We start from the raw sequence: 17,589 nt of genomic DNA, 5'->3' as shown, positions 1-17,589 counted from the left end.
TAGGACTGAGTGATGCATTAGGACTGAGTGATGCATTAGGACTGAGTGATGCATTAGGACTGAGTGATGCATTAGGACTGAGTGATGCATTAGGACTGAGTGATGCATTAGCATTAGGACTGAGTGATGCATTAGCATTAGGACTGAGTGATGCATTAGGACTGAGTGATGCATTAGGACTGAGTGATGCATTAGGACTGAGTGATGCATTAGGGCTGAGTGATGCATTAGGACTGAATGATGCATTAGGACTGAGTGATGCATTAGGACTGAGTGATGCATTAGGACTGAGTGATGCATTAGGACTGAGTGATGCATTAGGACTGAGTGATGCATTAGGACTGAATGATGCATTAGGACTGAGTGATGCATTAGGACTGAGTGATGCATTAGGACTGAGTGATGCATTAGGACTGAGTGATGCATTAGGACTGAGTGATGCATTAGGACTGAGTGATGCATTAGGACTGAGTGATGCATTAGGACTGAGTGATGCATTAGGACTGAGTGATGCATTAGGACTGAGTGATGCATTAGGGCTGAGTGATGCATTAGGACTGAATGATGCATTAGGACTGAGTGATGCATTAGGACTGAGTGATGCATTAGGACTGAGTGATGCATTAGGACTGAGTGATGCATTAGGGCTGAGTGATGCATTAGGACTGAGTGATGCATTAGGACTGAGTGATGCATTAGGGCTGAGTTTCTCTTGGTCTGTATAGTCTATATACATCCATGGCTTTCTCAGTATCTTAATAACATGAGATCATGAGGAAGGCACATCTGACATCCACAACACCCCTCCTGATCATCAGGTTGACAGATCCAATTTACTGTCTTTCTGTTTCAAACACAGGAAATGAGAAACTGTCATTGTTCCTGAACAGTGGATGGTGTTGTGCATAATGCATTCTGTCAGTGATGTGTGTGTGTGTATTCGGTGTGTGTGTGTGTGTGTTGGGCCATGCGTTCTGTTCTGTAGTGGATCTGAAGCAGTCACTTTAGATTGCTGTGGTTACCGCTATAAAACACAGCTTTGTGTGAAACGGGAACCAATCACATCCTGGCAGACACATTAACAAACCTGCTGTGAACATAACCTTGAACATGACCCTGTCTCTCTGTCTAATCCAAACTAGAACAGGAATAGAAGCCCTGTCCCTCTGTCTAATCCAACTAGAACAGGAATAGAAGCCCTGTCCCTCTGTCTAATCCAACTAGAACAGGAATAGAAGCCCTGTCTCTCTGTCTAATCCAACTAGAACAGGAATAGAAGCCCTGTCCCTCTGTCTAATCCAACTAGAACAGGAATAGAAGCCCTGTCTCTCTGTCTAATCCAACTAGAACAGGAATAGAAGCCCTGTCCCTCTGTCTAATCCAACTAGAACAGGAATAGAAGCCCTGTCTCTCTGTCTAATCCAACTAGAACAGGAATAGAAGCCCTGTCTCTCTGTCTAATCCAACTAGAACAGGAATAGAAGCCCTGTCTCTCTGTCTAATCCAACTAGAACAGGAATAGAAGCCCTGTCCCTCTGTCTAATCCAACTAGAACAGGAATAGAAGCCCTGTCCCTCTGTCTAATCCAACTAGAACAGGAATAGAAGCCCTGTCCCTCTGTCTAATCCAACTAGAACAGGAATAGAAGCCCTGTCTCTCTGTCTAATCCAACTATAACATGAATAGAAGCCCTGTCCCTCTGTCTAATCCAACTATAACATGAATAGAAGCCCTGTCTCTCTGTCTAATCCAACTAGAACAGGAATAGAAGCCCTGTCCCTCTGTCTAATCCAACTAGAACAGGAATAGAAGCCCTGTCCCTCTGTCTAATCCAACTAGAACAGGAATAGAAGCCCTGTCCCTCTGTCTAATCCAACTAGAACAGGAATAGAAGCCCTGTCCATCTGTCTAATCCAATGAGAACAGGAATATAACCTCTGTCCCTGTCCCTCTGTCTAATCCAACTATAACATGAATAGAAGCCCTGTCTCTCTGTCTAATCCAACTATAACATGAATAGAAGCCCTGTCCCTCTGTCTAATCCAACTAGAACAGGAATAGAAGCCCTGTCCCTCTGTCTAATCCAACTAGAACAGGAATAGAAGCCCTGTCCCTCTGTCTAATCCAACTAGAACAGGAATAGAAGCCCTGTCTCTCTGTCTAATCCAACTAGAACAGGAATAGAAGCCCTGTCTCTCTGTCTAATCCAACTAGAACAGGAATAGAAGCCCTGTCTCTCTGTCTAATCCAACTAGAACAGGAATAGAAGCCCTGTCCCTCTGTCTAATCCAATGAGAACAGGAATAGAAGCCCTGTCTCTCTGTCTAATCCAACTAGAACAGGAATAGAAGCCCTGTCCCTCTGTCTAATCCAATGAGAACAGGAATAGAAGCCCTGTCCCTCTGTCTAATCCAACTAGAACAGGAATATAACATCTGTCTCTCTGTCTAATCCAATGAGAACAGGAATAGAAGCCCTGTCCCTCTGTCTAATCCAACTAGAACAGGAATATAACATCTGTCTCTCTGTCTAATCCAATGAGAACAGGAATATAACCCCTGTGTCTCTGTCTGATTCAACTACAACAGGAATAATACAGCTACCGTCTTTCCCTTTGTGCTGTTGTCTGTGCCCAATAATGTTTGTACCATGCTGTCCTGCTGCCATGTTGTGTTACTACCGTGTTGTTGTCATGTTGTGTTGCTACCTTGCTGTGTTGACATGTGTTGCTACCATGCTGTGTTGACATGTTGCTACCATGCTGTGTGGACATGTGTTGCTACCATGCTGTGTTGACATGTTGCTACCATGCTGTGTGGACATGTGTTGCTACCATGCTGTGTTGACATGTGTTGCTACCATGCTGTGTTGACATGTGTTGCTACCATGCTGTGTTGACATGTGTTGCTACCATGCTGTGTTGACATGTGTTGCTACCATGCTGTGTTGACATGTGTTGCTACCATGCTGTGTTGACATGTGTTGCTACCATGCTGTGTTGACATGTGTTGCTACCATGCTGTGTTGACATGTGTTGCTACCATGCTGTGTTGACATGTGTTGCTACCATGCTGTGTTGACATGTGTTGCTACCATGCTGTGTTGACATGTGTTGCTACCATGCTGTGTTGACATGTTGCTACCATGCTGTGTGGACATGTGTTGCTACCATGCTGTGTGGACATGTGTTGCTACCATGCTGTGTTGACATGTGTTGCTACCATGCTGTGTTGACATGTGTTGCTACCATGCTGTGTTGACATGTGTTGCTACCATGCTGTGTTGACATGTGTTGCTACCATGCTGTGTTGACATGTGTTGCTACCATGCTGTGTTGACATGTGTTGCTACCATGCTGTGTTGACATGTGTTGACATGTGTTGCTACCATGCTGTGTTGACGTGTGTTGCTACCATGCTGTGTTGACATGTGTTGCTACCATGCTGTGTTGACATGTGTTGCTACCATGCTGTGTGGACATGTGTTGCTACCATGCTGTGTTGACATGTTGCTACCATGCTGTGTGGACATGTGTTGCTACCATGCTGTGTTGACATGTGTTGCTACCATGCTGTGTTGACATGTGTTGCTACCATGCTGTGTTGACATGTGTTGCTACCATGCTGTGTTGACATGTGTTGCTACCATGCTGTGTTGACATGTGTTGCTACCATGCTGTGTTGACATGTGTTGCTACCATGCTGTGTTGACGTGTGTTGCTACCATGCTGTGTTGACGTGTGTTGCTACCATGCTGTGTTGACGTGTGTTGCTACCATGCTGTGTTGACATGTGTTGCTACCATGCTGTGTTGTTGTCTTAGGTCTCTCTTGTATATCCTTCCTGTTTGGCCCTGTCCGGGGGTGTCCTCGGATGGGGCCACAGTGTCTCCTGACCCCTCCTGTCTCAGCCTCCAGTATTTATGCTGCAGTAGTTTATGTGTCGGGGGGCTAGGGTCAGTCTGTTATATCTGGAGTACTTCTCCTGTCCTATTCGGTGTCCTGTGTGAATTTAAGTGTGCTCTCTCTCTCTCTCTTTCTCGGAGGACCTGAGCCCTAGGACCTTGCCTCAGGACTACCTGACATGATGACTCCTTGCTGTCCCCAGTCCACCTGGCCGTGCTGCTGCTCCAGTTTCAACTGTTCTGCCTGCGACTATGAAACCCTGGCCAGTTCACTGGACGTGCCACCTGTCCCAGACCTGCTGTTTTCAACTCTCTAGAGACAGCAGGGGTGGTAGAGATACTCTTAGTGATTGGCTATGAAAAGCCAACTGACATTTACTCCTGAGGTGCTGACTTGCTGCACCCTGGACAACCACTGTGGTTATTATTATTTGACCCTGCTGGTCAATGAATATTTGAACATCTTGGCCATGTTCTGTTATAATCTCCACCAGGCACAGCCAGAAGAGGACTGTCCACCCCTCATAGCCTGGTTCCTCTCTAGGTTTCTTCCTAGGTTTTGGGCTTTCTAGGGAGTTTTTCCTAGCCACCGTGCTTCTACACCTGCATTGCTTGCTGTTTGGGGTTTTAGGCTGGGTTTCTGTACAGCACTTTGAGATATCAGCTGATTTACGAAGGGCTATATAAATACATTTGATTTATAGAGCCAAAAAGATTGAAGTGGTTTACCCATACATCTCCATTGTGGATAGATAATTATTCGTGTTGTTGTTTGTTTAGTGTTTTCCAATTTTCCCAGAAGTGGTTAGAATCTATGGATTCCTCAATTACATTGAGCTGATTTCTGACGTGCTGGTCCTTCTTTTTCCATAGTGTATTTCTGTATTGTTTTATGGGTCTCTCCATCTCTCCCCATCTTCCTCCATCTCCCTCCATCTCTCTCCATATCTCCCTTGGTCTCTCTCCGTCTCTCTCCCCATCTCCCTCCATCTCCTTCCATCTCTCCCCATCTCCTGCCATCTCTCTCCATCTCTCCCCCATCTCTCCATCTCTCCATCTCCCCATCTCTCAACATCTCTCCATAAGGCCCTGGTCAGAAGTAGTGCACTACATCCTTATGACACTCCATAAGGGCCCTGGTCAGAAGTAGTGCACGATATCCTTATTCCTTATGACACTCCATAAGGGCCCTGGTCAGAAGTAGTGCACGATATCCTTATTCCTTATGACACTTCATAGGGCCCTGGTCAGAAGTAGTGCACTACATCCTTATGACACTCCATAAGGGCCCTGGTCAGAAGTAGTGCACTATATCCTTATTCCTTATGACACTCCATAGGGCCCTGGTCAGAAGTAGTGCACTATATCCTTATTCCTTATGACACTCCATAGGGCCCTGGTCAGAAGTAGTGCACTATATAGGGAATAGGGTGCCAATTGGAAGGTAAACTATGTCACCAGTCTCACCTGTCCTTCCCGGTCTCCTTCTTGAACACCATGTCACAGTAGTTCATGCGTTCCTCTGTGGTGAGGTAGATCCTAGCCTGGGGGTACTTCTCTACAGCCTGTCTCAGCATGTTGTACACAATGCCCTTCCCATCCTTCCTCATGTTCCTCAGAGGACCCCAAACCACATATACCGTGTCGTTGGCCTGGCCAAAGAAGTACTGAGGCCTCTGATAAGAAGAAGAAGGAGGAGGAGGAGGAGGCGGAGAAGAAGGAGGAGGAGGAGAGGAGGAGGAGAAGAAGGAGGAGGAGGATGAGGAGGAGGAGGAGGAGGAGGAGAAGAAGAAGGATGAGGAGGAGGGGAAGAAGAAGGATGAGGAGGAGAAGGATGAGGAGGGGAAGAAGAAGAAGAAGGAGGAGGAAGAAGAAGAAGAAGAAGGAGGAGGAGGAGGAGAAGAAGGAGGAGGAGAAGAAGAAGAGGAGGAGGAGAAGAAGAAGAAGGAGGAGGAGGAGGAGGAGAAGAAGAAGGAGGAGGAGGAGAAGAAGGAGGAGGAGGAGGAGAAGAAGAAGGAGGAGGAGAAAGAAGAAGGAGAAGAAGAAATGGGTTAGCATTTTCATGGACCCAAAGATATTTACATTTTAGTAATTTAGCAGACATGCTTATCCAGAGCAACTTACAGGTAGATATCAAAGATCTCCGCAGAATCAGGAAGAATGAAATACACACTACAATAGTAACACACTGAATCATGACCACTCTGAGGAAGACGTCAGCTGTCCAAACATCACCTCTACTCATCCTGAACAATGGATTTATACTTATTTATTTAAAAAAGATATATATTTCCCCTTTATTTAACCAGGTATTTATATATATATATAACCCTAACCATTTATTTAACCAGGTATTTATATATATAACCCTAACCTTTATTTAACCAGGTATTTATATATATAACCCTAACCTTTATTTAACCAGGTATTTATATATATAACCCTAACCCTTTATTTAACCAGGTATTTATATATATAACCCTAACCTTTATTTAACCAGGTATTTATATATATAACCCTAACCCTTTATTTAACCAGGTATTTATATATATAACCCTAACCTTTATTTAACCAGGTATTTATATATATAACCCTAACCCTTTATTTAACCAGGTATTTATATATATAACCCTAACCTTTATTTAACCAGGTAGGCCAGTTGAAAACAAGTTCTCATTTACAACTGCGACCTGGCCAAGATAAAGCAAAGCAGTGCGACAAAAACAACAACACAGAGTTACACATGGAATAAACAAACATACAGTCAATAACACAATATGAAAAACCTATATACAGAGTGTGGAAATGTAGTAAGATTATGGGCGTGAGGCTGAGCTAAAGGATTAGAGGGAGATTAAATAAATAGATGTTTTGCCTACATTTCTTTTGCCTCTTGCCTCTTGCCTTTCCTTTTGGGAGTTTCTTCTCCATAAGCCCTTCTCATTAATACAGTGTTTTATGCGGGTTGGGCATCTTGAAGAGGCGAAACACTCCACTAATAAAATACTTCAAATCAGTAAGAAGAAAAAGGAGTAAATAAAACCCACCTGAAGCAGCAGGGGCACAGAGGTGTGAGAGACGACCCTGAGGGTGGTGCGGTGCCCCACGTCGTGTTCGAACCCGCGCGTCGGGGCGTTGTTCATACGCCAGATACAGGAGGAGTGGTCGATCTCCGGCCCTGCCGCCTGGCCCAACATCTGACCTGAACTGGACACCACGGAGCAGACCTCACAGTGTAGCTTCAGCGGCTGGAGGGAGGAAGAGCCGAGAGGAGAGGACTGTTATTACAGTAGTAGATATGTTAACTTCGGACCCAATACATCACTGAGGCCAAGCTTCCTGCCATCCAGGACCTCTATACCAGGCGGTGTCAGAGGAAGGCCCTACAGAGGGTAGTGGGTACGGCCCAGGACATCACTGAGGCCAAGCTTCCTGCCATCCAGGACCTCTATACCAGGTGGTGTCAGAGTAAGGCCCTAAACATTGTCAGAGACTCCAGCCACCTTAGTTATAGACTGTTCTCTCTGCTACCGCATGGCAAGCGGTACCGGAGCGCCAAGTCTGGTTCCAAGAGGCTTCTAAACAGCTTCTACCTCCAAGCCATAGGACTCCTGAACATCTCATCAAATGGCTACCCAGACTGTTTGCATTGCCCCCCCCCCCCCCTCATCTACATATTACCTCAATGACCTCGACACCGGTGCCCGAGCACATTGACTCTGTACCGGTACCCCCTGTATATAGCCTCCACATTGACTCTGTACCGGTACCCCCTGTATATAGCCTCTACATTGACTCTGTACCGGTACCCCCTGTATATAGCCTCTACATTGACTCTGTACCGTAACACCCTGTATATAGCCTCCACATTGACTCTGTACCGGTACACCCTGTATATAGCCTCCACATTGACTCTGTACCGTAACACCCTGTATATAGCCTCCACATTGACTCTGTACCGTAACACCCTGTATATAGCCTCCACATTGACTCTGTACCGTAACACCCTGTATATAGCCTCCACATTGACTCTGTACCGTAACACCCTGTATATAGCCTCCACATTGACTCTGTACCGTAACACCCTGTATATAGCCTCCACATTGACTCTGTACCGTAACACCCTGTATATAGCCTCCACATTGACTCTGTACCGTAACACCCTGTATATAGCCTCCACATTGACTCTGTACCGGTACACCCTGTATATAGCCTCCACATTGACTCTGTACCGTAACACCCTGTATATAGCCTCCACATTGACTCTGTACCGTAACACCCTGTATATAGCCTCCACATTGACTCTGTACCGTAACACCCTGTATATAGCCTCCACATTGACTCTGTACCGTAACACCCTGTATATAGCCACACCATTGTTATTTACTGCTGCTCTTTAATTACTTGTTACATTCATATATTTTTTGTGGTATTTTTCTTAAAACTGAGTTGTTGGTTAATCCTTGTAAGTAAGCATTTCACTGTAAGGTATAAGTGTTGTGTTCAGTGCATTTTACAAATAACATTCCCAGGCCCCTGAACCTGTGTCTGGATTTGATTTGGATTGGAATGTGACTGACCTGTGTCTGGATTTGATTTGGATTGGAATGTGACCGACCTGTGTCTGGATTTGATTTGGATTGGAATGTGACCGACCTGTGTCTGGATTTGATTTGGATTGGACTGTGACCAACCTGTGTCTGGATTTGATTTGGATTGGACTGTGACCGACCTGTGTCTGGATTTGATTTGGATTGGACTGTGACCGACCTGTGTCTGGATTTGATTTGGATTGGACTGTGACCGACCTGTGTCTGGATTTGATTTGGATTGGACTGTGACCGACCTGTGTCTGGATTTGATTTGGATTGGACTGTGAGCGAAGGCCTGGGATGTTTTTTGATTAATCAATTAGTTGTTTTTTTGCATCAAAAATATTACATTCCGTAATGGACATTTATTTTTTTCTACAATTTACTACCTGTACAGTAGGTGGCGGTATGCAGTTAACATGTATGTGAATGCCATTAAAGAAGAAGAAGAAGAAGAAGAGGAAGAAGAAACATGAGAACATCGTCGTAAGAGATTGGATTAGTGTAGCAGTGTTGAATGTCCAAACTGAATTAGCTAACTAGCTATTATGTTAAGGTACAATTATTTAAGTAAAAAAGTTGTTCATCTGTTTGTTGCTGGGCAGTGACGTTGCATCGTCGACATTAACAGACACGTTAACCAGCAAATAATGTACTATCTATCTAGCTAACGTTAGGTCACAGACAACAGACTTGCAACCTTCGGTCTCTGCTTTGCCAACATGACACCATTAAGAACTAGATACAGGCTTGCTAATTAGCATTACATTCCTCCTGCTAGTAACCTCTTTGCTCCGGGAGACACCAACATGTACAGGTCTCCTGGAGCGAAGAGGCTATTCTGTTAACAGGTCTCCTGGCGCGAAGAGGCTATTCTGTTAGCAGGTCTCCTGGAGCTAAGAGGCTATTCTGTTAGCAGGTCTCCTGGAGCGAAGAGACTATTCTGTTAGCAGGTCTCCCGGAGCGAAGAGGCTATTCTGTTAGCAGGTCTCCTGGAGCGAAGAGGCTATTCTGTTAGCAGGTCTCCTGGAGCGAAGAGGCTATTCTGTTAGCAGGTCTCCTGGAGCGAAGAGACTATTCTGGTAGCAGGTCTCCTGGAGCGAAGAGGCTATTCTGTTAGCAGGTCTCCCGGAGCGAAGAGGCTATTCGGTTAGCAGGTCTCCTGGAGCGAAGAGGCTATTCTGTTAGCAGGTCTCCTGGAGCGAAGAGGCTATTCTGTTAGCAGGTCTCCTGGAGGGAAGAGGCTATTCTATTAGCAGGTCTCCTGGAGGGAAGAGGCTATTCTGTTAGCAGGTCTCCCGGAGCGAAGAGGCTATTCTATTAGCAGGTCTCCCGGAGGGAAGAGGCTATTCTGTTAGCAGGTCTCCCGGAGCGAAGAGGCTATTCTGTTAGCAGGTCTCCCGGAGCGAAGAGGCTATTCTGTTAGCAGGTCTCCCGGAGCGAAGAGGCTATTCTGTTAGCAGGTCTCCTGGAGCGAAGAGGCTATTCTGTTAGCAGGTCTCCCGGAGCGAAGAGGCTATTCTGTTAACAGGTCTCCCGGAGCGAAGAGGCTATTCTATTAGCAGGTCTCCCGGAGCGAAGAGGCTATTCTGTTAGCAGGTCTCCCGGAGCGAAGAGGCTATTCTGTTAGCAGGTCTCCCGGAGCGAAGAGGCTATTCTATTAGCAGGTCTCCTGGAGGAAGAGGCTATTCTGTTAGCAGGTCTCCCGGAGCGAAGAGGCTATTCTGTTAGCAGGTCTCCCGGAGCGAAGAGGCTATTCTGTTAACAGGTCTCCCGGAGCGAAGAGGCTATTCTGTTAGCTGACATTACCAATGATAGTTCTTCATGTCAACAAACACGTCCTAAAAGTTATGACGTTAGATATCTAGTCAGTTATTTAGTGGTAGGTAGCTTGGTAGCTATTTATGACTATGCCAGAAATAATTATGCTTTGACCTAGCTAGTTAATGTTAACAACCAGAGAGACATTCAGGTCTTAGCTATGATTCCTAGCTAGTTAATGTTAACAACCAGAGAGACATTCCTTAGCTAGTTAATGTTAACAACCAGAGAGACATTCAGGTCTTAGCTATGATTCCTAGCTAGTTAATGTTAACAACCAGAGAGACATTCAGGTCTTAGCTATGATTCCTAGCTAGTTAATGTTAACAACCAGAGAGACATTCAGGTCTTAGCTATGATTCCTAGCTAGTTAATGTTAACAACCAGAGAGACATTCAGGTCTTAGCTATGATTCCTAGCTAGTTAATGTTAACAACCAGAGAGACATTCAGGTCTTAGCTATGATTCCTAGCTAGTTAATGTTAACAACCAGAGAGACATTCAGGTCTTAGCTATGATTCCTAGCTAGTGTTTAACGCTAGTTGTATACAGCTGAGTTGACTTCCTATTTTAAAATGAGTAGAATAAACTAGCTAGCTAGCTAATTAATGTTAGTATTTGAAACCATCTAGTCCTATGATTAAATCACATAGTGGTATTGACTAATAGAGTAGAGCCTAGGGTCTGGGAACATTTTCAGTAGCCTAGCGTCTGGGAACATTTTCAGTAGCCTAGGGTCTGGGAACATTTTCAGTCGCCTAGGGTCTGGGAACATTTTCAGTAGCCTAGGGTCTGGGAACATTTTCAGTAGCCTAGGGTCTGGGAACATTTTCAGTAGCCTAGGGTCTGGGAACATTTTCAGTAGCTGAGGGTCTGGGAACATTTTCAGTAGCCTAGGGTCTGGGAACATTTTCAGTAACCTAGGGTCCAAAATGCATTTCAAGCAATTCTACATAATTTTACACGACTAGAGAATTTGGCAGAATCTTTTTTTAATACCACATAAATGATTGAAATGACAGGCTACTTTGACATTTACAAACTGAGAATCTGAGATCAATAAAAACCAATAGCCCAGGCCTTGGTGTGTGGAGACACATATTGTAGGTTACAACATGAGGACATTTTAGTCCTAAAAATTATTTCCAGTTTCACAGCCTCACCCATGGATGGATGTTTCAGCATTGTCTCAACGAAAAAAAAGTTATTTTTTTAAATCAAATGTTTACCCCTTTTTTTCTCCCCAATTTCCTGATATCTAATCGGTAGTTACAGTTTTGTCTCATCGCTGCAACTCCCGTACGGACTCAGGAGAAGCGAAGGTCGAGAGCCGTGCGTCCTCCGAAACACAAACCAACCAAGCCGCACGGCTTCTTGGCACAAGGCCCACTTAACCCGGGAAGCACCAATGTGTCGGAGGAAACACCGTCCACCTGGCGACCTGGTCAGCGTTCACTGCGCCCGGCCCGCCACAGGATTCACTAGTGCGCTATGGGACAAGGGCATCCCTGCCGGCCAAACCCTCCCCTAACCCGGACAACGCTGGGCCAATTGTGCGCCGCCCCATGGGTCTCCCGGTCGCGGCTGGCTCCGACAAAGCCTGGGCTCGAACCCAGAGTCTCTGGTGGTACAGCTAGCACTACGATGCAGTGCCTTAGACCACTGCGTCAATGAAGAGTTCTGATTCACATATGGATTGATGTTTCAGCATTGTCTCAATGCTGATGTGAAGGAAAAACCGACAGGCTCTATTGGCATCATTTATGCACATTGTGGACAGGGAGGGGAAAAAGCTTGTCGATACTTTCAAGACCTGAGCTATTTAATTCATTAGTTTTATTTATTACATTTACTCGTTTATTTCTTTAGGCAATTTAATTCATTGGTTTGGGCATGGCCTATTTAGTAGGCTATTTTGACTCACTCATTCGTTGGTTTTGGTTCAAATAAATAAGTACCGACCACAGGAGGCTGGTGGCACCTTAATTTGGGAGGATGGGCTCGTAGTAACGGCTGGAGAGGAATCAGTGGAATGGCATCAAGTACATCATACACATAGTTTCCATGGTTTCCAGGTGTTTGATGACATTCCATTCACTCCATTCCAGCCATTATTATGAGCCGTTCTCCCAGCAGCCTCCAGCAGCCTCCAACAGCCTCCAACAGCCTCCAGCAGCCTCCAACAGCCTCCAGCAGCCTCCAACAGCCTCCAACAGCCTCCAGCAGCGTCCAACAGCCTCCAACAGCCTCCAACAGCCTCCAACAGCCTCCAACAGCCTCCAACAGCCTCCAGCAGCGTCCAACAGCCTCCAACAGCCTCCAACAGCAGCCTCCAGCAGCCTTCCAACAGCAGCCTCCAGCAGCCTCCAGCAGCCTCCAACAGCTTCCAGCACTTCCAACAGCAGCCTCCAGCAGCCTCCAGCAGCCTCCAACAGCCTCCAACAGCCTCCAGCAGCCTCCAGCAGCCTCCAGCAGTACCAACACATTCTTTCTGATGGTCTTTACTAAAGAACATCTTTTTACCAAGTTTATTCTTGTAACGGAATTCCTCTTCTTCAGAGGAGGAGTAGCAAGGATCAGACAGCGTGGTAAGTGTCCATAATGATATATTTCATAAATCAACAGAACACGGAACAAAAGTACTAGAAAAAGTAATAGAAAACAGGCTACCTAAATATGGCTCCCAATCAGAGACAACGACTGACACCTGCCTCTGATTGACAACCATACTAGGCCAAACACATAGAAATATAACAACAGAACGAAACATAGAAAAACAACATAGAATGCCCACCCCAACTCACGCCCTGACCAACTAAAACAAAGACATAATAAAGGAACTAAGGTCAGAACGGGACAATTCTGCTCATTTTGCGTGTGTGTGTGTGTGTGTGTGTGTGTGTGTGTGTGTGTGTGTGTGTGTGTGTGTGTGTGTGTGTGTGTGTGTGTGTGTGTGTGTGTGTGTGTGTGTGTGTGTGTGTGTGTGTGTGTGTGTGTGGTCAATTATTTGTGACATTGTGGTCACAATGAATAATGTAAAACAAATTAAATTAAATCAATCTTAATTAATAATCAGATGAGTTGTTGTGAGCTTGTCGTCATTCCTACACACCGATTAGCCTCCAGAGTTCCTTTTTCCAATCAACAACGTGGAGAACAAACATATTAACTGATAGGCCTAGATACTGCAGGCAGGGAAATCTGATGAAAAATGTACCTGGTGATATAATATTACTGCTGGACTAAGACCTAAGGGTTTAACCTTGTGAATGAATGACGGCTCTTTATGAGATCGGAGAGCCGATCCATTACCCCAACAGTTATTTAGCCTAATTGTTTTTGACTCCAGACAGTAGGCTATTGTTTGTCTCTCCTGTATATTAGTTTGTCTACATGTTTATTCAACATTTAGATTTTTAAAAATAAACCATGCAATGTGGCAAATAACAATAACTGTAAAAACAGTCACTCAGATTTATTATTTAATGAGCTGTAAAGGAACAAGTATCATATTTTTTCGGAAAAATAAACTGTAATTGCGCCATTGTGTTCACCCAAGGTTCTCTTTCAACTTTTGGACCACCCGCCAGCTGATTGTCTTGCCCGATGTAGGACTCTATAGTGTGAGAGGAGAGAGACTCGTGGACAGAAACATTCACACCTCCATTTCATTTACAAAAGAATAGTGTCAAACAGCTGGGCGCGTGTGAATGCTGCTGTCAGTCATCTCAGCGAGGGTGGAGGAGCCAGTCTGATAACTAGAAATAGAACACTGTGGTTCACAATCACTAGCAAGCTGCGAGAATACTGACGATAGCTGATGGTAATGACGAGAGTCGTTTTTCAGCATTTTGTTTTAGGCCTTCCCAAAACCATAGCCCTAAGCTTAAAACCACTTAGTGTCAAGGTAAGACCCAAACGCAGACTGTGTGAAGTAACAATGTTTATTGTAACAACAGGGGCAGGAAAACAACAGGTCAAGGCAGGCAGGGGTCGATCATCCAGAGTAGAGGTCAAGGTACAGGGTCAGGCAGGCGGGTATACGTAATGTTATAAGTAATGATTATAAGTAATGGTTATACGTAATGTTATAAGTAATGATTATAAGTAATGGTTATAAGTAATGGTTATAAGTAATGGTTATAAGTAATGATTATAAGTAATGGTTATAAGTAATGGTTATAAGTAATGGTTATAAGTAATGGTTATAAGTAATGGTTATAAGTAATGGTTATAAGTAATGGTTATAAGTGATTATAAGTAATGGTTATAAGTAATGGTTATAAGTAATGTTATAAGTAATGGTTATAAGTAATGATTATAAGTAATGATTCTAAATAATATGGAAGTTGTTGTGAGACTGAATAGAGAAACACTATAGAAAGAAGCATCTGCTGGCATTGGTAGAGTCAGCCAGAGAATGACTCGTTTAAGAGCATGAGAGAGGAGATGATGGCTACAATCTGGGCAGAGTATAGGGCCGACACACACCGTGTGGATGGCTGTTGGGTGTGGCCTTCGCTCAATGTACTGTAATTGTTGATGAATAAAATGTCCTCCCACAGAAAGCTTGAGACCCTCTCCTTTTCAACATTAACAGCAGAGTGAAAGTGCACTGTGTGTACGATGAGAGCTGTGGGTCAGGTGGAAACGGTTTGACAGACCTTATCTATTCGATCAATTAATTGGAATACCAAAGAAGTCATTCACTCTTGATGGACGATCAGCAGGACAAAAGACTATTGATTGGCTATCAGCAGGACAATATACTATTGATTGGCTATCAGCAGGACAATAGACTATTGATTGGCTATCAGCAGGACAATAGACTATTGATTGGCTATCAGCAGGACAATATACTATTGATTGGCTATCAGCAGGACAATATACTATTGATTGGCTATCAGCAGGACAAAAGACTATTGATTGGCTATCAGCAGGACAAAAGACTATTGATTGGCTATCAGCGGGACAATAGACTATTGATTGGCTATCAGCAGGACAATAGACTATTGATTTGCTATCAGCAGGACAATATACTATTGATTGGCTATCAGCAGGACAATATACTATTGATTGGCTATCAGCAGGACAAAAGACTATTGATTGGCTATCAGCAGGACAATATACTATTGATTGGCTATCAGCAGGACAATAGACTATTGATTGGCTATCAGCAGGACAATATAATGTCTGAATTTGTCGATGGTGGTTATACAAAGTGAGTCTCCTTGTGTACTAAGCCTACTAATGAGAATGACTGATTATTATAATGATTGAATAATTGTGTTAATAACAAGCAGGAGATCAAACAGAGGATTGATTTTACCTGCTTATGACAGGTTGTGAGTTAGAATATCAATATTTTTTCTATCAGTTTGGAACAAACAACAAATATTGATTGACAAACAAATTACAATCAACGCCATATGGTTTGTTCTAACAATAAAATAGCTTTTAAAGTTTTTAGTACAGCCAAAATGAATAACAGTTAACTTTAGGACAAAAGACTATTGATTATTCAGGCTCCCTTTGTTATTCAGTTTGATCAATAAAATGCTTTGAATATATTCCCTACATAGGGCACTATTTTAGACAGAGTCAGGAACAATATTCTATTGATTGGCTATCAGCAGGACAATAGACCCTATTGATTGGCTATCAGTCAGGACAATAGACTATTGATTGGAACCATATTCAGCGGGACAATAGACTATTGATTGGCTACTTTAGACCAGGTCAATAGAACTATTGATTGGCTATCAGCAGGACAATAGAACCATATTGATTGGCTACTTTAGACAGAGTCCTATGGACAATATAATGTCTGAATTTGTCATTTATGGTCTGTTATTTCAAACTTGTGAGTCTCCCAGTCTTTGTGTACTAAGTAAGGCCCTACTAATGAGAATGACTTTGATTATTATAATGATAAGTATGGCTCTTGAATAATTGTGTTAATAACAAGCAGGATGTAATGATGTAAGTTGTGGTCCTTCTGTAGCTCAGTTGTTTGTAGAAAGTCAGGGACCACCCATGCGTAGAATGTATGCACACATGACTGTAAGGTTACTCAAATGACTTTTAATGATTACTAATACAGAGTCATGGAAATAACCCTGAAAGTGCACTACTTTAGAAAAGAACAATTCCCTACAGTGAAACTAGATCCATAGCCTATTCTGGTGACACAGAGACAGGTACAATCAACCCTATTCCCTACATAGTGCACTACTTTAGCCCAGAGTCAGGAACCATGCCCTAAATACGGTTCCCAATCCGAGGAACCAACGAGAATCAGCTGAACTATTCCCTATATAGGAATACTTTAGACCAGGTCATAGAACCATATTCCTAACTAGACACACCCCTACTAATACACACTCCTAATTAATACAAATTCCCTAATAGTGAACTACAACATAGTAACCACCCATGTCACACCCAGAGTCCTACCCAAACCCTATATAACAAAAACACAAAATACAATGAACCATATTCCCTATATAGTGACACAGGAGATCAAGACAGACCTATATAGGAGGAAGAGTTTTACCTGCTTATGACAGGTTGTGAGTTAGAATATTCAATATTTTTTTTGACCAGAGTCCTTGGAACAACACAACAAATACTTTAATAATAATTGACAAACAAACTTACAATCAATGCCATATTCCCTTTGTTCTAACAATAAAATAGCTTTTAAAGTTTTTTTAGTACAGCCAAAATGAATAACAGTTAATTCCCTATTAGTGCACTATTTGCAGGTCATCTATTGTTGAATTATTCAGGCTCCCTTTGTTATTCAGTTTGATCATTAAAATGCTTGTGAATATATTCCCTACATAGGGCACTATTTTAGACCAGAGTCCTATGGAACCATATTCCCTATATAGTGTACTACTTTACATAACATAACATAACATATGCCATTTAGCAGACCTATGCTTTTATCCAAAGCAACTTTACAGTCATGTGGCATACATTCTAGTATACTTGGACCAGAGTCCTCGAACCCATTCCCTGTGCACTTACAAGCGTCATGCTCTACCAACTGACTACAGAAGGACCATTTTAGACTACTTTAGACCAGAGTCCTATGGAACCCTATTCCCTATATAGTGCACTACTTTAGACCAGAGTCCTATGGATCCCTATTCCCTATGTAGTGCACTATTTTAGACCAGAGTCCTATGGAACCCTATTCCCTATATAGTGCACTACTTTAGACCAGAGTCCTATGGGGCCCTATTCCCTATATAGTGCACTACTT

The 17,589-nt window shown here is 43.5% G+C and overlaps 1 protein-coding gene across 1 annotated transcript in view; it reads right to left on the bottom strand.

Moving 5' to 3' along the window:
• Window positions 1-17,589, bottom strand: part of st6galnac3 (ST6 (alpha-N-acetyl-neuraminyl-2,3-beta-galactosyl-1,3)-N-acetylgalactosaminide alpha-2,6-sialyltransferase 3) — a 126,437-nt gene that overhangs the window by 43,917 nt on the left and 64,931 nt on the right. Inside the window, 2 exon segments of the mRNA XM_046320863.1 lie at window positions 5,371-5,579; window positions 6,951-7,151. Coding sequence (XP_046176819.1) covers window positions 5,371-5,579; window positions 6,951-7,151 — 410 coding nt within the window.

This window comes from Oncorhynchus gorbuscha, linkage group LG22 (genome assembly GCF_021184085.1).
Source record: "Oncorhynchus gorbuscha isolate QuinsamMale2020 ecotype Even-year linkage group LG22, OgorEven_v1.0, whole genome shotgun sequence".
NCBI classification, from domain to species: Eukaryota; Metazoa; Chordata; class Actinopteri; order Salmoniformes; family Salmonidae; genus Oncorhynchus; species Oncorhynchus gorbuscha.
The sequence above is the reverse complement of the archived record's forward strand: the minus strand, read 5'-3'. Positions and strand labels throughout refer to the sequence as shown.